Below are 22,613 nucleotides of genomic sequence, written 5' to 3' on the forward strand. Positions count from 1 at the left end.
TTTGATTGCTTATTTGAACATTTCTGTCCTATTTTATTATCAGATAGAACACAAAGCAATAAAAACATTTTAAAGAACACAAAGCAATAAGCTAATTTAAAAGTAGATTAATGTCAGCCAAGTGAAGCTATGATTTAAGTCATTTTTACACTCAGAAAATTTCCCAGAGTTGCTTAGTGTTTTTAGCACAGAACTTCTGCATCACACAGAAGGTTGCAAAGAATTTCCCTTGGGGATAGGGTAGGCTTCTCTCATTTAATTGAAGAGCCAAAGACCATGCTGCCAAGAAGTTATGAGAAGTGAAGTCCAGCACATCTGGAAACATCAGTTTGGACAAGAACTGTCAGAGGATACTTGGGGAAGGTTAATCATTCATGTGTATCTAGTTTTCTCTCAAATGTTTAATTTTTGTTAGTAAAGATTAATGCAGAAATAGGAGAGAACAAATGTTGAAAGAAGACATGTAGAAGACATCTGGAAATAGATCTCTGACATCCCTAGACATAGTCTATTCTCAGTTAAGACACGATCCAGATGCCATTGCCTAATTTTGTCACGATTTCTTCTCTGGAATATTTTCTAGAATCACTTTCTGTTCTTTTAGTCCCAGGGTACCTCAGTAATGTCATTTTGGTTTCGGCGCTGCCAAGCACTGGCTCTCCGGCCCCCTGGGTGGAGCAATGCGTATGTCCAACTGGATACCAGGGGCAATTCTGTGAGAAGTGTGCTCCAGGGTACAAAAGAGAGAATTCACATAACTTTGGGGCCTTCAGGCAATGTGTTCTGTGCCAGTGCAAGGGAGGAGGAACTTGTGATACAGAAACAGGTAAGCAAATCCACAGTCTAAGGTTCTGTTATGGTGGATATTTATTTATTTATTGGTCCATTGGACTTTATTTGAAAGGGCAAGAATGTCAAAATCACTGTGGGGTCACTCTATATGATGACCAGGAAACCCTTTCTTTGTGAAGGAGGACCAGGCATGAAGACATATATTCCATATTATATGTTCACTATTTTAGATAAAATAGAGATAGAGTCACACTCATTAATGTGATCCCTGGCTGTGAAGAAACTCTGCAAAAGCTATGAGAGTTTTTGTGTCAAATGTTCAGTACATGGACACTCAAAAAGACCTGAAGGAAGATCTTTTGGAATGCACATGGTGTTTAGTTTTTACTTGTTTTTTCCCTTGGTTTTTGCCCACTTGGCTTGCCAAAAACCAGAAATACTGCAGCAATAATAATAGTAAGAAAGCTGCTATAAAGTTTTTAATCTTGCTGCCATATGAGCAGCTGACAGCTAAGATTCTTGTCATTGTCATGACTTGTCACTGTCATTCTTGCCCCCAAGTTCCAAACATGATTACTTAGTAGTGTTCTGTACCATTATATCATATTTAATAATGTTATTTTAAATTATATAAAAGTGCAATTCCTACACAAAATAAACTATCTAACGTGCAGTTCCTTGGATGTCAAAAGGTTCATTTTGACAGTTGTTCCTTTCCCCCCTCTTTTCTAAGAATTTCCTGATACTTTATCAATTGATGAAAAACAATTATTTTCGATAGAATCCTTGATCAGGAAGGGCAACATGCTCATTCCTGAGTTTTAGATCCCACATTTTTCCAGATTGAAAAGCTGTGATTCAAGTAATGAATAGATCTTCTGTATCACTTATTATGGGTGTGCCTGAACACCTACAATAAGCTACCATTTGTGAAATTAATGGTAGTATTCGAACCACAAAAAATGAAAGTTGCTCTTCAAAAGTCTATTTATATTTTTCAGAAAAAGCTGCTTTAATACTTGTTTGCATAGGCCAGCTTAGATATATCAAGATCTGTTCTACATTTAATGGTTTCTTCCTTCAATTTTTTTCTTTTTGTCTCATCTGTTACATCTCCATGAAAAGAAAGCAAGCCAATGGGTTCTGATACAAGGCTCCATTCAACCAAATCCTCTATCTTTTCTTTTTCCATCTTTGCCCAGGAGAGTGTTATGCTGGAGATGAAACTTTGGACCATATAAGTACTGCTTGCCCAAATGGGTTTTACAGCCTTCCTTGGGACTCAAAGAGCTGCCAACCATGCCCATGCCAAAGTGGCTATGGTTGCTCAGTCCTGCCGGGCACACAGGAAATTGTTTGTAACAGATGTCCTCCAGGAACCAGTGGTAAGATTCATATTTTGATGTCTGACAGTCCTCTTTTTTTTCCCCCAAGCCAGCTTGCTTTCTGCAAAGGAATAGCAGGAGTCTAGCCAAGGAGTGGGAGGTTGATATGTGGCAAGACCATAAGGCATCCAGAGACATGTCTGGGGATGTCACTCTCTGCCCATCTGCAGAGAGAATATGTGATAGCAAAGAGAGGAATATGCCATTCTCTTCAATAGTTAGGATTTCCAAATAATCCTTGCAGCAACTGGGAATTAAACATTGGATGGGGTTGGGAAGGGGTGAAGAACTCCTTTGTGTAACCTTCCTCTATCTCCACTGTCTCTCTTTCAAATGCATTCTCCCTGTGCTGCTTTTTAGAAACTCAGTAGAAGGTAGTGATCTGTATAGGGGAGGGACCTAACCAGTGGTGGGATTCTGCCGGTTCTAGGCGGTTCGGCCGAACCGTTTGTTAAATTGCTGGCTTGCCCCGCCCCTTGCCCCGCCCCTCCGCATCACTGGGCAAGGGATGGGCGAGCCAGCAATTTAACAAACGGTTCGGTGTTTTTTTATAATTTTATTGGCCTCGCAGCTGCCACGGGACTTCAAAGAGCCGCCCTACAGCTGATCAGTGTTAAAAGAAAAGAAATGAGTAGACCGACGCCTGCAAAAATAAATGGGTAGACCCAGTCACCTAACTAAGGGGAGTCAGATTGGTGCCGAAGCATTGTGTCATTGTGATGCAAGCTCCACCTCTTTTCTATGCACAAATTACTGTGGAATCATCATGGTTTCCAAATCTGTATTTTGCTGAATGACTAGACCTACAGTCAATGAAATGTTAGTCTCTGCTGGGGCTGAATCACTTCCAAGTAGAAGTTAGAATTTAGGATTAAATACAGCCTCCATTTAAATTATTTCTTGGACAATCAGTGTAGTATGATGGGAGAATCTAGGAAAGAGCTTTTCAGCCTGACATTTATTTATTTATTTATGGAAGCAATTATTTTGTATGGTTTATTTTATAAATCTCAACCTGTAGCCTGGAGTGACATACCAGGAACATAAAACAAATTTGAAAGAAGGGATTGTATGACTCAAAGAGAAACATGAGTATTGCTGGTCAGATGGAATACAAATATCTTGCAGATATCTTCCTACCTCAGAAAATCCAATTCTAGCCTGAATTAGCAAAGAAAGGTATTACACTAATGCTATACTACATCTGTAGTTTGCATATTAGTAGTTGAACACGTCATTCAAGTTCTACAAGTCCTTGTAGACATTTTTTGGTTGACCATTTAATGCACTGAAAACAATAATAAGTTAAAAGAGTCACCAAGAAAAATAAGAAGGCTTTTCTATGATGCGTGATTTTAGAAAAAGTGTATGCATGTGTTTAAATATTTTACTTTGCTGTGGTATTGATATTTTATTGTTGTGATGCATTATTTCAGGCTTTCTTCATGTAACTCTATTGTTTTGGTTTAATCAGGTTAAACCAAAACAGGCAAGAGTTTCCTGGACTTTTTGAAGTATTGAAGGCAAGAAGAATTGCTCTTGCAAGTGCATATAATAAAAACTAGTGGAGAAAGTGTAGCAGATAAACAGCAGATAATAAAGCTCTAAGCACCACTACTTTCTCCATTAATTTTGGCAGTACATAGCTTCTCTTTCTGAAATTATTCTTAAAACTTGAGCCTCCAGGTTTTTTTTTTCTTTAATATACTCTGTTCACATCCCATCACCCCAATAATTTGTTCTAAGCACTCATGTACATATTTTTGTAGCCAAAAGTGTGGAAACTGCAGATCTTTTTTGGTTTTTTTTGCCTGGATTATACCCCTGGATAACACATATTAAGAGAAAGAATTCAGGAATAATTCAAACATATTGTACAATCTGAATTGCAAGTCTGTGAGCCATTTGTGTGCATATGGAATCCCACTGATTAGAGAATGTGAATGCTTATTTAGATCTGTGTTCCAGGTAGAATTCAGGGGGAGTTCCTATGTGATTGGCTCAAGATTTCCTCTGCTTGTGTTTCACTGTTCTTTTTCTTTCTAGGTTCTCGCTGTGAGTTTTGTACCAATGGTTATTTTGGAGACCCCTTGGGTGAGAGTGGACCTGTACGACCCTGCCAACCATGTCAGTGTAATGCTGTTGACCCAAATGTTTCAGGGACTTGTGACCACTTGACAGGGGAATGCAAGTGCAAGGATGGATTCTTTGCACAACCTTTATCTGCAAACCCAGCAGAGAAATGCCAAGGTACACCATTATCTTGCACAAATGAAGGTTGGTTTCAAAGTCAATATAACCAGAGAGCTTTATCTGAATTATGAGGATAAACCAGTACAAGGGCAATCAAGGAACAGCTAAAAGGCTAAGTATAAATTGTTTTCAACACAAGATGCTTGCCATATATTATTGGTTTTAGCCAATAATGGTTGGGCTACTTGTGTAACTTTTACAGGAAAGTTATAAATTAGGTTACTGACCCTATAGACCGAAGTTTATGGGTTGGAGAGGCAGTTCTGTCTCTTAGAGTTAGTTATTCCCATGCACAGGTGGACATGGGAACTATTAACAATTGAGGTAATATATGCACTAACATAGCTTGCTGGTCTGACATACCATCATGTGGTGCTCCATACTGTGCATGTTTTATTTCTCTGGTTTGGCACGATCCTGAGAAGGTATCTAAAGACTGGAGAGCATTGGTTAATGTGTGACTTATCCCCGTTCAGTTGGCTTCCGGGTGTTCATAAATAATAGAACAATAATTCTCATTTAGTCTTGAGATTTTTGTCAGCAGTATTGATTTACCAAGCTAGAATAATATAGTTCATGTCAACATGCATTATAGAGATAGCTCCTTCTGTCATCCATTTTTCCCAGTTTAAGAAAAATCTAATTATTTTACCTGTACAGGATGGATTCTGCAAATCTGAATGCACCTTTCCCCTACCTGCCTTTATCATTTTTTTTTTAAAAAAAAAAACTTAGGGAGGGACAAGTTTATGACATTTTCTTAAATGTTCTTCCCCGTGCTTGTAATGCTTGTCATTACCTTCTGAGATGTTTTTGGTCTCCCTAGCATTTCTTGGTTAGCTTCCATCCAAGATCTAATTAGCTCATCCCTGCTTAATTTTTTGAGATAAGCTGAGGCAGGCTTGCTTCTGCCATCTGTTATAGATAAATAGCAAACCAAAACTAAAGTGAATTATCCAGCTATCGTTTACCCTTGTTTGTTTGTTTTTTGCCTTTCATAATTTGACATTTATTAATCTTGCCCATAGCAAAAAGTTGTAAATATGACCAAACCAATTTCTTCAATTCTGAAGATCTGCATTCAGCAAATGGAGAGGATTTTTTTTTTTAATTAAAAATTTAAATCTCACTGATGGATTAGAAAAGAATTTGGGGTGAGAGGGAATATTCTATCTACTTTACAACATCACATACCAGTTGGGAAGAGCATTATAGGGTATAAAAGTTATGCATTAGAATCCAGACCAGAGCAATTACAATAGAGCAGCATAGATCACAATCCACTTAAAATTATGCATTATGAAGTCCAATTGATTTTCAATTGTTTCACCTTCAGAACTTTCATTTAGCTTCTAAGACAGATACTATCATTACTGAGTAGATAGGTAAAGTGGTTGAAATGAAACCATTGGTATGAATAGCCATTACATTTCTGTTCATTTTTTTAATTTCAAGATATCAGAGGAAAAACTGAAATGCTTATGGTATATAAGAAAAAGACATCTCAAATAATATTGATCATATTATTCCTCAAAGATAAGGTGCTTGTGTTAGTACAGCTTTTCATAAACTGTTGTCCTCTAGATGAATTGGGTCTGAAGCTACCAAAATTCCCAGCTGCTGACTGTACTGAGTGCAAATCTCTCCCCATGATCAGGATCACGTCTTGGGTATTGTCAGCTAAGGAGTGTCAGCCAGCAGGGCCCAGAAGGAAAACATTTTCTGCCATGGCACCCACCCTCTAGTATAAGGGTCTCCAACCTTGGCAACTTTAAGCCTGGCGGACTTCAACTCCCAGAATTCCCCAGCCAGTTGGCTGGGGAATTCTGGGAGTTGAAGTCCGCCAGGCTTAAAGTTGCCAAGGTTGGAGACCCCTGCTCTAGAATATCATCATCTCAGAAATTAGATTGACCCAATCTTGTTGCCTTTTGTAAGGCCTTGAAAACTTGGCTTTGGAGCCCAGACTGGGGCCCTGGCCATTGGATACATACAGCCCATCTAGCTGAATAAAAGTGAGATGGGTGGCTATGTGGATGGAGGAAAGATGGATGAACTGAGCATTGTAATTACAAAACATTTAGCTTGAAGTAAGCTGCCTTAGAGGAAAAATAAATTGCTTTTCTAGTTTTACGTGTTCTGGTCAGGCCATCTCTAAATATTCTGCTTTTTTTCCAACCCTTTGTAGCTTGTAATTGCAATTCAGTAGGTTCTGATCCCCTACAGTGTCGTAGTGATGGCAGCTGCATTTGTAAGCCAGGATTTGAAGGGCCTAGCTGTGAACACACCCGTTGTCCAATCTGCTACCAGGAAGTGAAGACTCAGGTAGGCTTCTCTTCTTGGTACTTTGGTACCACCTTTATATCAGTTGATGGTGTGAAAATATTTTCCCCTCCCTTGCCCTTCATTCTTTGGAAATAGGACACCTGAAGTGGCTACTGTTAGTTAGAATCTGCAACGAAGTTAACCAAGGCCACTTTGCAATTATGAGCAAAACCAGTATTCTGTTCAGAAGGGAGAGGGAACCCCCCTTTCCTCCCTCCTTAAATAAGACACCCATGTTCAATAGGCATGATATTGGAAGAAGCACTTTATCCTGTGTAGGATAATTGGTGTAATGCTCTACTAATAAGGCATCTGCTGTTGGATTTTTAAAAATTAAAATATTTAAAAATACCTAGTGTTTTTCCAATCCAGATTTTTAATCAGATTAATCAGTAATAAATGAATGGCTCACAATAAGCCCATTTTTAGGCTAATTAACTACTTTTGGCTCCACAGAAATGAGAGACATCCCAATAATTGCATTTTAATTGTTCTGAGGGTTTCAGAATTGAGCACCAGGGCAATGAATAAGCAACCACAATGAGTAAATGAAATAAAAGTTACACATATGGGAGATTTGATTCCTTTGAGCCTCATTTCTGTGGTTCCTTAAAGGTCCCGGAGTTGCTAATCAAGTTCTGAATGTTATTTTCTGGATGACTTTTAGTCATGTTTTAAAATTCACTTTAGCCTGCTAACAGAGATGATATGCTTTGCTTCCAGGTAGATCAATACCTCCAGCAGCTGCAGGGACTTGAGATTCTTGCCTCTCGAGTTCAGACAAGTGGACAGCCAGCAGACTACATTGAGCTGGAAAGGAAAATGAGGGAGGCAGAGGAGCTGTTCCAGAGGATTTTGAGAGACGCAGAAATTTTACAAGGTAACTCATGTCTTCCCAAATTGCTTTGTGGTCTGCAGAGAAAACAGATGTTATAGAAAAAAGGTCACAGTTGATTCATCCAAATTATATACTGTATAAAAAATAACAATAATGCATTTAATTTTTCTTCTGAAATATACCAACTTAACATTCACACAAAGACAGATAAACGATCTTCGCCAACTACTAGAGAAGGATCTGCTTTCTTCCTTTGTCAGGCTTCAGCTTTCACAGAGCACGAACTGCCGATCTTCAACATAGAACCACATGGAATTTTATCCCCAGAAAAAAAAAATCCAGCCTTACTGAATCTCTATTAGTCCCTTGAGAAATGGGGCCCTTTCCACTGCTTTTCTACATTCCTCAACATGGAGTTTCATAACTCTTTAAATATGTACTGAGCCGTTAAAAAATTTAAGGAAACTCAGTAGTTCTCCAATTCATTGCAGAAAGTACAATCCAGCCAAAGTTAATCCCCATTTCATTCCTGTTTTTTTTAAAAAAATGGGAATGTTTTAAAGATGTTTCATATTCTATTGGAATCAGTATTTTTCGACAGTGTTTAATCCTGGCTTAGTCACGGCCACAGTAAGGGACAAATAAACAAAACAGTTTATTTTAAAAGCTGATGAAATGTGAGCATGTAGCTTTATTGAGGGGAAAAAAAAACACTTTATGGATCCTAATTTTCCAGCTTTTTCTAAAACTGGTTTGTTTTCAAAGCAATGATGACATTGAAGGAACATTCGAAAAATTGATAAGTTTATTATTTCTGTGGCTGTGTTTTTTTCAATCATGTATCATCAAGGAATTATTTAAATGAAAGCCAAAGTATGTAATGTAATGTATGTATGTATGTAATGTGCAACATTTAGCCATGGCTATTGTTTTAATACAAATGAATTAATACAAACTGCTTTTCAATGCAAATATTCTTATTAGTATCAGTTGATGAGATATGTTCAACTGGAACATGGATAAACAGGAAAGCATTATGCCATTTTTCTTATCTACTGTGATCCCAATAACAATCCTTATCTGACTAATTTAAACAAACAACGTGGGAACTACAGTCTCTTCACACAGGGTAATGTGAAGTTAGGGGGTAAAATATGTTAAACCGCATTTAAAATAGCCTGTCCACTTTATCTCTGATAATGATGAAGAGTAGGCAGCTATCTCTTCTCCTATCTGTCACCGTGAGACATTGTGGCAAAAATGGTCTTTCTAAGTGGGATTTTCCAGAAATCATATGAAATCTATCTGCTTGCTAAGTGGGCTTCACTCCAGCCATATACTTCATTTTTATGTCAGTATGATTTATGTTGATTCTTGTTCTCATCTGTGTCTTGTCCTTTTCTTATGATGCATTAGCTACTGGCAGGGCTTTGGGGAACCGATTTTCTAAGATGAAGTCACAAGAGTTCACTTATCAGAGTCATTTGGATGAGATCAATGAAATAGCCAGCAGTGTGAACTCTCTGCGCAGTCAGTACCAGAGTCAGGTACAAGATGTCCGGAGGCTGATTGAGAAAGCCTATTTGGATTTGGATCAGAGTAAAGCAAAGATAGAAGGCGTGGCAAGTATCTTCCCTTGTTCAATTTTTTTTGGCCAGTTGGAGTACATGAAATTTAGAAAGCGTGAGCATATTGTAAATCATGAATAGATAACTATGACCAACAGTTTCCATGAAGTCTCTGGCACTTTAAGAATGTGTTGCCACAATCCAGTGGCAAAATGGATGTATTTTGATGGAGCTCCCCCCCCACACACTTTAAGGGTAAGTATTTTTGTAAGAATTTTAGAGTGGCAACAAATACAGGAAGCTTCTAGGATAGTGGTTCCCATCCTTTTGGCCACCAGGGACCAATTCCATGGAAAGAGGTTTTTCCGTGGACCGGAGGAGGCATGGTTTCATGTGCTGCCTGGATCCTGCGGATGGGGCTTTGCTTGTTTGCGCAGCCAGGTTTCATGCCACGGACCATTGATTGGGAGTTGGGGACCCCTGTTCTATGAAGAACCTGCCCAAAATAATTTTGGATAGTGAAATGGGCAGCATATAAATGTAATAAATAAAATGAAAAACTTTCCCCATTCCCACTCTCATTACACCATAAAACCTCCTTTGTTTTGGACTTCCAAAGCAGAGTTTGACAGGCACATTGGAGCTTATGGGTACCACCGTGGAGAAATATATTTGTGCAAGTGCAAGAGATCTTTATAAAACCTGCAATTTTGAGGAATGTTTTAATCCTTGTGGAATTTATGCCTTTGAAGACTGTGCTACTCAGTATCAGGGACTGCAACTAAGGAAACATTTTTTTGTTTCTCTTGGAAAAATATTGCCAAGTATAGGTCTTCTGTTCCATGTTTGTGGTCATGATGAAATCACAACTTATTACTTTTTCCCCTTCCTCAGATTGTTCCATCTTCAGACGCCACTGGAAGTAGTTCGAACAGGTTCTTAATCCTAGCCAATGAAGCCATGAAGTTAGCAAACAGGTGAATCTGTCCCAGACTGACAAACATTGTTTCTGTTACCCGGGCTCATTTTAACCAAACAACTTTTTAAGAAGTTGTCCACTGTAAAATCCTGAAGCTGTAAGTTAGATCAAGAAGTTTTCTAAAATGTCCAGTGACAATGGTGAATTGCTTCATGTTTTTGCCAATATGGTTCTCCCATATTCTTTGGGCAAGAGAGAAGGATGGTAACTGCCTATGGATAAGCTTCACTCTCTCACCACCTTGTTTATTTCTTCTTTTTTTCTTCAGTCACCTGCAGATGGCAGATACCATTGAGGAAGCAGCCAAGGCAGCAGAAGATGCCTCCCAAGAAGCACTGGCATTGCTGCAGGCCTTTGCAAGTGGAGGAAGTATTGGGACAACATCTGTGCAAGGGCTCCAGAAAAAGTGAGTTGGTGGGCTTTGTTGGGGTTACTGTAGGAGATGACCAGGCTGAGCCTGAGGGAGGTGAAATGTGTCATCAGCCTCAAGTCCAGGGGTGAAATCCAGCTGGTTCTGGAGAACTGGTAGTGGAAATTTTGAGCAGTTCGGAGAACTGGCAAATACTGTACCATCCCTGGCTGGCCCCAGAATGGGATGGGAATGGAGATTTTGCAGTATCCTTCCCCCAGGAGTGGGGTGGGAATGGAATTTTGTAGTATCCTTCCCCTGCCATGCCACGCCCACAGAACTGGTAGTAAAAAAAAATTGGATTTCACCACTGCTCAAGTCCCTTCGTGCCCATAAGAGATCTAATTCCAGCCCACCTTGAATTCCATTAACTCTTATCCACCACCAATTTGCTTTGATCATTAGTAGTTCAGACTCTTGTAGAGAGCTTAAGCTTGCAATAAATCCTTATATTCATTTGAACTGCCTGGGTTCTACCCTTGACAGTCATCATCTACTTTTTCTCTAGATTTCATCATATCAGGTCAAAATCTTAATGTTATTGTTAAAAGCAAACCACATTTATGGGGACTATATATAGATTGGTAATGTTATTGTAAAGTGAGACAGAGATCCTCCTCCTCTCTGAGGGATTCCTCCCATAGGATGCCAAGATTAGTCCAATAACAGAAACTGGTATGTGTTTTCAAATGACTGCCCTCACTTATAGTACCTGAGGCCAGTTTCTCCTCCTCCTTTTTTCAGTAAGAAGGCAGTAACAAGAATGAAAACAAAAAGTAGTAACCTCTGCTTGCCTCTCCATTTGGAATTAGAGGGCCTAAATCAGTGGTAGCTAACTTTTTTGGCACCGAGTGCCGAAACTGGAGCGTGCGCCGGAGCACCGGAACCTGGAAGAGAGCAGCTGGCTGGTGCGCATGCATGTGGCAACCAGCTGCTCTTCCAGTTTCCGTTGCACATATGCGCTCCGGATAGCTGGTCTGAGGTACATGCACACTGTACAGTTGCTTTCTTCCGGGTTCCATCCAGGTTCCATCCATTACACTCTGGGTGTGCACAACGGAACCCGGAAGAGCAGCTGGCGATGCTGCACGTGCCCACAGAGAGGGCTCTGCATGCGTGCCATAGGTTCGCCATCACGGACCTAAATCTTAAAGGATGTCATTCTAAACAAAGAAAAAGTCTGACTGAAGACATGATTTTGAGAATGGTTTTAAACATGAACTAGGCTTGTTAAATTTTCCATTAAAAGCAAAACAAAACCTTATTGGTGTCTCTGATGCTGCACTGCAGAACTTCAGAAGACCCCTGCTCGTTTGGAGCCATGGTGGCTCAACCATTTCCACAAATGGTTGATCAGTTGCCATGGAAACCCACATGCATTGAATAGCATCCTTCCACTCCTGCTTCTCAAAAAGCAAACAATTTCTAATACTTCTATTTATACACATATATTTTAAAACTACCCAAAGTAACCTCCTCAGACTCCTCAGACTGTAAGCTCAAAAGTTTAACTATTGTAAACATTTTTTTCCTTTTTTCCTCTCTCTTTTTTCCTCTCTCTCTTTCCTCCCTCACATTAGATATTCCTGGCTTCTAATTTTTTAAGAGAGGCCTATCATTACTTTTATTTTATCTATTTCCTTCTATTAATCCTTGTTAACCTTCTGCTAAATTGAAGAATCCTTAAAGTGTAAATTTCCTAATAGGAGACTGCACTCCAACTCCTATAGAAAATGGTAATTTTGGTGCTCTTTTATGTACCTTGTCCAGAACTGGACTTTCCTTTCTTGAAATGTGATGACTTTTTACTATCTCAAGAGTAGTAAACTTAATTTTGGGGTGGTGGCTAATAGGACACTTTTAATGCAGTGTTGAAGACTATTTCTGTTCCTTTATAGATAGCACAAGAGTAGTAAACTTAATTTTGGGGTGGTGGCTAATAGGACACTTTTAATGCAGTGTTGAAGACTATTTCTGTTCCTTTATAGATAGCACCGTGTAGGGGTTCCATTTCTTGATTGCTGAGGGAATACGATAGAATGGTGGAACTTGACTTTTATTGAAAATGATGAAGATATGAATATGAATATGAATTCTCCATATGGTTCTTTACCAGTTATTTTGAATGATTAAAAGGCGAAGCTCAGAAATCCAATATTGAATTTATTATTATTTCTTTATATATGCTGGGCTGAATATAATGAATGGTTATGAAAAAGAGATTTAGTTACTCTTGGTTTCCCAACCTTTCCAAAGGGCTTTCCTCTATGCTATGCTATGTGAGAAAAAAAAGAGGAAAAGAGGAGCAACTCCAACACAAATAGATAGATCATCTTGGCGAAATGTATGTTGTCATAGGAGTAAAAAAAGCACATAATTAATCAAACACAGCAAAATCATATTGGCACATCTCTTCTTCTATTCCTGGGGCGGAGGTGTGTGGGACAATGATGGGGATGTCATCTCGTGAAATAACTTCAGAAGGATCATGGGATTCATCTCCCGACCTGGATTCTTAAGCAAAGAAAAATCAGTAGTGTGTAAGGTAACCAAACGTAGAGCAGGTTTCTCTACTCTGATTTTGCATTTTCCAAATTACATGTGAGTTAAGCCAAGATGGGATAAATCAGGATAAAGCATTAGGGGGTGGGAAAGAGAGACTTCTCCCTTTTTAGGCTCAAAAATTTTATTCTGATCTCCAGATATGATGAGCTGAAACTGCTGACGAAGGAAATGGAGGCTGATGCTAGCCAAGCTGCCTCTAACGCTGAAAGGGTCTATCAGGATAGTCAGCAGCAGCTTGGCTCCCTGACTCATTTAACAAAGACTGACACAAAAGTTTTTCAGGTAAGGCTTGTATTTGTGATTAATTGTAGTTCTTCCAAGAGATTCCTAGAAATGTCTTTGTTTTACTTCATGCATTCATTTCTTCAACAACGGATATTCTGGCAAGGGGAGAGAGAAGCTCTGGCTGCATCCACAAGGATGCTTTGCTGTGTTCTTCTGACAGGACCCCATGCTGCCCACAATGTGACTTTATTGCCCACCCAGAAATGGGTCTGTGCGGTGCTGCTTTCTAGGCAACTTAACCCATGACATCCCAAGGGCCGTGATTAGTTGTCTCCTTGGTTATAATATCTATGCTCTCTGTAATCAGTGGAACAACTTGCCTTCAGAAGTTGTGGGTGATCCAACACTGGAAGTTTTTAAGAAGAGATTGGACAACCATTTGTCTGAAATGATATAGGGTTTCCTGCCTAGAAGATCTCCAAAGTCTCTTCCATCTCTGTTCTGTAATGATATGTGGGAATGATCATGAGAGATCGGACGAAGAGATACAATGAAGGGAATAGTCAGATAAAAGGCAACTTAGCCCTCAGTAGGAATGTGGATAGGGCCAGTGGCTCAGAAGAGAGCCTCCCTAGTTTCTTGGGCTGTAAAGGGGACCAAGGAAGAAATGTATTTTCAGATTTCAAGATTCTGTCAATCTTTATTGTAACCATACAATAAAGTAGAATTGGTTCATCTGCCATTTATTCCTGTTTGGTCTACCTTGCACGGCTGACACTTCCCAACATAGTCCATCTGCCCAATACTATTCTTTCACCACTCTATCAGTTAGCACTTGGGTTACTCTAATTTTTCCCCCTATTTCTTTCCATTTGTACTGTCTACTGACTGAACTTTTTGACTGTATGATCTTTTGATCATTCACTGGCAGCAAAGAGTTAGGGGGATTTTTTGTATCCTTTGGCTGTCATCTAGTGTTCAACCAGATTTGTGCAAATGAGATACAATGTTTGGATAAGTGTTCCTGAAGAGCTGGAGTTTTAAAAAGGGGTTTACTGCCAAGGTCAGTGTGAGAACATTGAAGTATCCTAAGAACATGGTGTGTGAGAAGAACTGAGAAACCAGGATCTCTCTGGGAGCAGTGGACATTGGAAAGAGAATTACCCACCTTTCAAGTTTCAGAAGTACAAAAGCCAAACTCGTAATTACTCTTTGGGTTTTGTCCAATCAATTTCAGATCTTGCCCTCTTTAGGTTAACTGTTTTCCCTCACTTTCTCCTCTGGTGTTTTAGGAGGAGGCCGGACAGCTCCAGCAGAAAATGGACTCTTTATCAGGCTTCATAGAGACTTACATGGCAGAGTATAAGCAGCTGAAAAGCAACCTAGGGAAGTGGGAGGAAGAGATCAAAGTGTTATTGGAAAAAGGCCAAAATGATAGACAGGTAAGTAATCAACATAAATATAAATCGTACGTTTTGTGGTCCATAAAGTATTTACTCTTCAGCAGAGAACTTTGAACCAAAATTTTAATCACATATTTTATGACATTATGGCATGTTTATGGTTTGTTCTTTGTTTCTATATGAACATTAAAAATATTGACTAAGTTTATGTCACTCTTAGAAACCCCTACTAGAAGGCACAGAGACATCCCCTGAAGTATACGAAAAGTCTGAACGTGGTCTGTAAATAACTGTTGACCTTCTGAGTCTTAGGTGAAAGGTCCCTAGTAGGCAAATCCTTTATTTCTGTACACAGCACAGATGTAGAACTGAAGTTTCAGGCTGTGCATTTTCATGCTCTTGTCTTCCTTTCTGCTTACAGTCATCAGTTCAATTGTTGTCTCGTGTCAACCTTGCCAAGCAAAAAGCCCAGCAGGCAGTGACTGCTGGTGATTCTGCTTTCAATGATGTTGAGAATATCTTGAAGAAGCTGAGGGGTGAGTTGCACATGGATCTAAACAAGTTGCAAGTTTCTGATGGGGCTTGGGAGTAGTGGGTAAGATAGTGCAACCCTTTGGATTCAGTCACAAAAGGTATTTCATCTCTGCGTCTGCTAGATGATCTGGTAGGAAGACAAAACTGGTGTAAACTGCAGAGGTTATACACTGTATGTGGAGTTTCACATTCTCCCTTTTTGGAATCAATTTTACTGTGTGTAATAATGGGTGAGAACTTCATTGAAGGACAGGCTAGAAATAGCTATAATGATCATGTAAAAACTTTAACAAGAAACAGATTCACATCACATGAATATACATCAAGAAAAGAGGTGCTGAATTCTTTACATTCTTTAATGTGATGTTTATTTCAGTAAGCTCTTGGATTCTTTTAAAAAGTTTGTGTGTGTGTGTGTGTGTAAGTAAGTAAGTAAGTAAGGGAAAGATAACATAATTGTATAGATAGAGAAATTTGGTTAGAGCCATGAAGATCATCCCACAAGTGCTTGTTCAAAAGGCAACTGGACTTTTTATTTTTGCTTGAAAACCTTTCACTTCTCATCCAAGAAGCTTCTTCACTTCTTCAGTTGAATGAAGAAGCTTCTTGGATGATAAGCGAAATGTCTTCAATGAATAACAAAGAAAGTCCAGTTGCCTTATGAAAAAGCACTTTTGGGACAACCATGACCTGGGTGACTGAGAATCTCCATAGACATTGAGCCATTTTTTAAAGTTTGCTGGCACATTTTCAAAATCAAGGTTTTACATTTCTTTTCTAGGACAATGTAGCTTGAACATTGAACATTCTTTTAAACCATCTACATGATTATTAGTTTTGCATTTTTGTAATATTGTGTATCAATGATTATGTTGACATATTTCCTGAATTTCTTTATTCTTACAAGTGTAATTCTGAACATCTCAGTTTCCCCCATTTTTGCTTTGCTTTCAAAGGGTTGGGCAGGATTAGTATCTTCCTATACATTAAGACTTTCAAAAAAGATTGAAAATGGGAACAGTTTGGAGGTTAGTCTGATAATCAGGACAAAATCTAGGCTTTTTCAGTGATGTTAGTTTAACATTTGGAAATTCTCTCCCCAAGAAAACATGTTCCTCTTTTGTCCTCATCATTTAGTAACCAGTAAAAACATTTTTATCCCAGCAGTCATTTGAGGCAAAGTTTGTAGTTGAAAATTCCAGATTTAGGGGAGATTTTGTCTCATGAATGAAGGCAAATATACATGTCCCAGGATAATGTTGCAGGATCCAGTCTGGGTCGGTCACTGGGACCAGAGGTTTTGTCGCTCGATATTCAGATTCTAAAGTTGCAATATCACAACATCTGGCTCCAGTTCTCTGCACGAAGTCCATCTTATTCTATATCTTGTACCATTTTCCTCTTTAATCTACCCAAACTTTTAATCTCAAAGTATTAGAAAGTGATAATTCAACAAAGCTGAGGCACAAATAAGATAACTTACTCTGTTCATTTGATTTTTTAAACATTTATCTTTATTTTCTCCACCTTCTGTTTATAGATTTTAATTTTCAAGCAGGTGACAAGCAAAAAGAAGCCTTGGATGCTATGCAAAGATTACCATTCATCATCAATAAAGTTGCAAGCGCCCGTGAAAAACTGAGGCGTGTAGAAGCAACCCTGGGCAAGGCTGTTAATGAGGCAGAGTCAGCCAGGAGAATGTCTGGTGAAGCAAGGGAGATTGCTGAGAACATTGATCAGGTACAGAGGAGTGGAAAAGAGTGTTAGGGTTAGCAATCTGGATATGGAAGAACTAGTGAGCTTGAGGATGGATGACAAGTTGATTTCCTTTCATTTGACTTTATATTCTTGAAGGTTTAGATTGAATAGCATGCTGTCCTTCAAAATTTCAATAACTATAGGAAGTTCTTTACTTAGCATTTGGATATAACTTCAGATTATTCAGAATCTGTCACAGATACTTTCATGTATTCATTCTTACAAGAAATCTATTAGAGGTCAGAATAATTGAGAGCCAATTTGGTCTAGAAGTTAAGGCACCAGGCTAGAGACTAGAAGACCATGAATTCAGGTACCGCCTCAGCCATGAAAGCCAATTGGGTGACTTTGGGCCAGTCACTCTCTCTCAGCCCAACTCACCTCACAGATTTGCTGTGGGGAAAGTAGGAGAAAGATGTGTTGGATATGTTCACTATCTTCAGTTATTTGTAAAAATAATAAAGGTCGGATACAAATATATAAATAATCATCTCACATTGTGGATGGACAATTGAAACTGGGAAATATTAGTTTTCCTGAGACCACTGGACATATTCTGGCAAAGTGAGATTTACATCAAAGACTTCCCATCTCTCATTTGAGTTGCTTATCATTATTGCTATAGCAGCTTTCACCTTATCCATAGATGGGAAAGAAGTATTTGGCAGGAACTGGAGTGATCAACTGATCCTTTGTGCTTATGTACATCTGATATTGCTCAAAAATGAATATTGACTTGGGTTTGACTCCATAATTAAAGGTACCATTAATTATCAGCAATGGGGTAAGATAGAAAAAATACTGAGAGTAAGGAGGCTTCCTGTTCTAGTTCACAAAAAATTCATTGGGAGATATTAGCTCCATCACTTTCTCTCAGTCCAGGGGGTTCAAACTCAAGGACCATGGGCCAGATCCAGACCATGAGATGCTTAGATCTGGCCCACAGGGCCACCCTGGAAACAATGAAGGACTGCTCCCAAGTGTTCTGCCAGTGAAAACCAGCTCCCAAGCTCCATTTCCAGCTGCGACGGCCTTCTCTGGCAGAGGGTTAAAGGAGGCCGTTGCAGCCAGAAACGGAGCTCAGGGGCCGGTTTTCACCGGTAGAGCATTCAGGCTGCCGCAGGTGCCCCTGGCATGAGTGACATCAAGCAGGCCACACCCACTCTGGCCACACCCACCCCGGGCCCCCTGAGGTCAAACACAACCCTGATGCGGCCCTCAATGAAATTGAGTTTGACACCCCTGGTCTAATCTATCTCCCAGGGCTTTAATGAGAAAAAATGAGGAAGGAGCACTATGTATGGAGTCTTGAACTTCTCCATAAATGTGGGGTGAAAAATAAAAGAGGTATCTGATAGAACCATTGTTTTGGGGATTTTTTGGGGGGTTAATGTCTCAGGTTTGTGGGTTTGCTTGAAAATTGTTACAATTGCTTATTACTTCTGCACATCAAGCCATCAAACTTGTTTCTTCAAATATCCATCAGAATATCCTCTGTTGATTTTCTTATATTTTTTTCCCTTGTATTTGCATTTCCAGGAGATAGGAAGGCTGGCTTTGGAAGCAAATCAGACAGCAGATGGTGTGCTTATCTTGGAGAGTGGGATCATGTCTCTGAAGCATGAGGTCAAACTTGTGGGGGAAGAATTGCAAGAAAAGGCAAAGGCGATTGATATGGATGCCTCCATGGCTCAAGGGGTAAGTTTCCAACTTTGCCTTTTTTATAATGGGTGCTTTGAAGAAACTTCTGTTTCCTTTAGAAAGCCTACTGAGTAGGTTAACATAATCTAGTACTGATATTTCTCCAGATAACTGAGGCATCCCAGAGCGCCAGAACCAATGCGGTTAGTACTGCGAATGCTGTCCAAGACATACTCAGATTCCTAGAAGATGTTTCACGCATGATAGGTAAGAAGAAAGTGGTTTATGGCTAAAGTGTAATTTGGTTTCATTACCGGATGATTCAAGAAAAGTTAATTAATCAGGTTAAGTCAATTATAATAGACAAAAACAAACATGTGTTGATCATTGAACATGAGGGCAACAGGAGAGCAAATAATTTTATCATCATTTGAATTCTTATGATATTCTGTAAAAGTATGAAAGGGATATTCAATGTGTATTTTTCGTTTACTATATTTGGGCTATTTCACAAAGGTAACCCTCTTGAGGTGTCAATGATAGAGAATATATGACGATATTATGCCCTTAATAAAAAGTTGAAATCTTCACTTAAAATTTTCGATCTTCACTTAAAATCTTCATTTAAAATGTAAAAGCAGTTTATCAAATTTATCGCTCAGATAAACTTTATAGATGACAACCAGCAGCTTGAATTGTACCCAAAAGCCTACTGGAAGCCAGTGCACCTCCATGAGGGTGGAGAAGTATAGTTGAGCATCATCAGCATACTGATGATACTTCATCCTGTGCCTTCAGATGACCTCATCCAAGGAGTTTATGTAAATGTTAATCAGGAATGGGGCAGGGGTGGGTTTCACTTACCTTTGCTACTGGTTCACATGCTCATTACGTCTGTGCATGCGCAGAAACTTCTGCACATGAGCAGATCGTATTTGATGATGTCCGGGCAGGTGGGTGGAGCCTCCCGCTGCTGTTGCTACTGGTTTGCCCAAACCTGGGCGAACCGGTAGCAACCCACCACTGGAATGGGGTGAATGCCAAGCCCTGAGGTCCTCCACCCTCCATCAACACCAAAACTGATTCCAGAGGAAGGGAGTACAAGATAACAATACTCCAATCAACCCATTAAAAAAAAACCCATACCCAATCAGGCCCCACATAAATACACATAGAACAGCTCAAAGCACACATTCTGATAGAGAGAAGTTCCCTAAGGATGAGCTCCACATGAGTCCAAAAGCTTGGAAGACTAAACCTCTGGTCCTTGTGACTGACCCAGATTGGATCCTGCAACAAGATAAAGCTCCCAATTTTTAAATACGGTGTTGGTCCAAAACGATTCTATAATTAATAGTATCAAAAACTACTGAGAGATTAAGGAGGACAAGGATGGATAAACTATTTCTATCCTATTCATAAATCATGCATAAATACTGTGTTTCCCCGAAAATAAGACGCTGTCTTATATTTTTTTGCCACCAAAAAGGCACCAGGTCTTATTTTTTTGGCGGGGAGGGGAGATGTCACCCACTGACTCACCTCACTTGCATCACCCCCGGCATCTTTTTCAGAGGCTGTCAGAGGCCTTCAGGAACTTCATCATCCGGCAAGGCTGGCAAGGCTTTCCTGAAGGCCTCTGTAGCTGATAACAGAGCTCTGGATTGATCCCTAGCTTTGTTATCAGCTAGAGAGGCCTTCAGGAAAGCCTTGCCGGCTGCAGCAAAAGAAATGGGCTGAGGTGTGCGAGGCCTGGTTGTAACTATCCGAAGGTAAGTCGTAGGGCAGCTCCACCCCCCCATCCCCACCCTAGTTTAATTTTTACCTGTGCACCGTGGAGTGGGCGAGGTCTTAATTGGGGCTTATTTTGGGGGCTAGGGCTTATATTGGATGCACATGTAAAAAGCAAGCTAGGACTTACTTTCAGAGTAGGTCGTATTTTCGGAGAAACACAGTATGATCAATGCTGTCTTAGTCCCATAGCCAGATCTTAAATCATATTGAAAAGAGTTTAGGTTATCTGCTTCCTCCAGCTCTCCACTTCCTCTCTGAAGCTCCAACATGACCACTTTCTCAACAACCTTCCTTAAAAAGGGAACATAAATTATCCAAAATGGTCACGTCTAGCAATGGATCTTGAGCAAGGGGCAGACCACTCCCTCTTTATGTACCAGCTAGACCACTCCCTTTCTCAAAGATATGTTCATCATAACCATTGTCATTTTTCAGAGGAATCTGAGAAAAAAGTGTGCATTCGCTAACAACTTCAGTGGCTTTGATTCTTGGATTATGAGGCAGCTACTTATGTAGCAGTTTGGAATTATGGGTTTAGCAGAACATATTCTTCTGTTACTCTTTTGCTAGGACAACTAGAGGATGTGGATGATCAAAGTGTGATCAAGCTTGAAACTAATCTTGGCAACGCCAGAACAAGAAACAACCAGTTGAAAAAAATGATGCTGCAACTGGAGGAAACAGCCAGCTGGCAGAAGCTTCGACTCCAGACACTGGATAGTAGCATTACTGAGATCCTTGCAGATATCAAGAACTTGGAGGTGATCCAAGATACTCTTCCTCCAAAATGTTACAATGTACAGGCCATTGAGAGACCTTGAAGACCTTGCTGGGAAAGCAGACTTCCATCAACCCCATTTACCAAGCCATGGACAAATATCAGGGTTAGAGAAATGATTTTGGGGTGAAATGAAGAGATGCCAGCCTTACAAGAACGGCTGCTTGTGACTCCACCGAACAAGTCCCTTGGAAGGTCTGTTCATCAGGCTACTCTGCCTTGTGAGGCAACCACTACCTTTCAGCAGCAGCACAATTTGAAGGGAATGTAATTCAAGCTCCAACACTCTTGAAAAAACAAGGGGAAAAAAAAAATCTGTTGATATGACAGAGAAGCCAGCCTGTAAAGAACAGTGTGGAAGAGGCTGGATAAGTAGGATATGTATTTTCCAACATATAAAATCCTATGTATTTTTCTTGTTTCACCTGAAGGTGCTATCCCAGATTGTCATCTACTATTGACTCTCCACTTTATTTAGCCCTCGATCTTCCTTTCAACTGTGATTTAGTAGAAGAAAATAGATATTGCTGCACCCTGCTAAATTTATTCTGCTCTATTATCAAAATTCTAGGCAATGAATAATTTGTTCCAATGCAAAGATCCAATGCGAGATGGCTTCCAGGCCTGACATAATTAACTTTTCCAATAACATTCTAGAAATATTTTTTCTATCCAAAAACATTTTCCCCCCACTACCATTTCTGTGCAGCGGTGAAATGCACTTACCTTCGCTAGCGGTTTAGGGAATGTGAGCATGTGCGCCTCTTCTGCGCATGCGCAGAGGGTCAGAAATGGGAGCCTCCCACCACCGGCACTACCGGTTAGCGCAAGCCGGATAGATCCGGCTGGATTTTACCGCTGCTCTGGTGGTTGTTCAGATAATCATATAGGAGATGGAACATGTATCTATCCATAGACCTAAACCAGTTTTACAATAATTACCTCAGGCCAGGGATTCTGGTAACTCTCGTTCTGCAATGGGAAGATTTTAGTAGAATGTTCAGTAAACTGATGGAAAGACAATCCCCAAGCAGGAAAGTGTGGGCTTTTATACACAGGTTACATAAGCTTGTATAAATAGGCCTGCCTTCGATAGATGTGTTTTCTTCATTTTCCTTTATTTACTTTCTCTCCACTTACTAAATGACAAACTAGGAAGGGAAGAATTTAATAAGGGCAGTGGTCCAAAAGGTGGATTTTTTTGGAGGGTGGGTACCGATGTCACCTCAGCCTTGGTGTGGCATTCAGATCACTTCTTTGTCAATTTAGATGATTCAACCGTTGTCCCAAGATTTATTACACACTATGGTTCTATTCTTTCCTGCGGAGGTTCAGAATCAGTTCCTGAAATACAAAGTAGGGTCTGCTG

At 39.8% G+C, this 22,613-nt stretch overlaps 1 protein-coding gene across 1 annotated transcript in view; it reads left to right on the top strand.

Annotated features, from left to right (window-relative positions):
* Positions 1-21,287, top strand: part of LAMC2 (laminin subunit gamma 2) — a 55,473-nt gene extending 34,186 nt beyond the window's left edge. Inside the window, exons 9-23 of the mRNA XM_070939274.1 lie at positions 605-826; positions 1,995-2,177; positions 4,224-4,427; positions 6,616-6,752; positions 7,476-7,632; positions 9,007-9,212; positions 10,053-10,135; positions 10,406-10,543; positions 13,249-13,393; positions 14,629-14,778; positions 15,161-15,275; positions 16,814-17,013; positions 18,571-18,729; positions 18,840-18,939; positions 21,037-21,287. Coding sequence (XP_070795375.1) covers positions 605-826; positions 1,995-2,177; positions 4,224-4,427; positions 6,616-6,752; positions 7,476-7,632; positions 9,007-9,212; positions 10,053-10,135; positions 10,406-10,543; positions 13,249-13,393; positions 14,629-14,778; positions 15,161-15,275; positions 16,814-17,013; positions 18,571-18,729; positions 18,840-18,939; positions 21,037-21,287 — 2,450 coding nt within the window. The remainder of the gene's footprint in view (positions 1-604; positions 827-1,994; positions 2,178-4,223; positions 4,428-6,615; positions 6,753-7,475; positions 7,633-9,006; positions 9,213-10,052; positions 10,136-10,405; positions 10,544-13,248; positions 13,394-14,628; positions 14,779-15,160; positions 15,276-16,813; positions 17,014-18,570; positions 18,730-18,839; positions 18,940-21,036) is intronic.
* The last annotated feature ends 1,326 nt before the right edge of the window (positions 21,288-22,613 follow it).

The sequence above is a fragment of the Pituophis catenifer genome, unplaced genomic scaffold, assembly GCF_029215685.1.
Source record: "Pituophis catenifer annectens isolate HBS135680 unplaced genomic scaffold, rPitCat1.0.hap2 SCAF_3, whole genome shotgun sequence".
NCBI lineage: Eukaryota > Metazoa > Chordata > Lepidosauria > Squamata > Colubridae > Pituophis > Pituophis catenifer.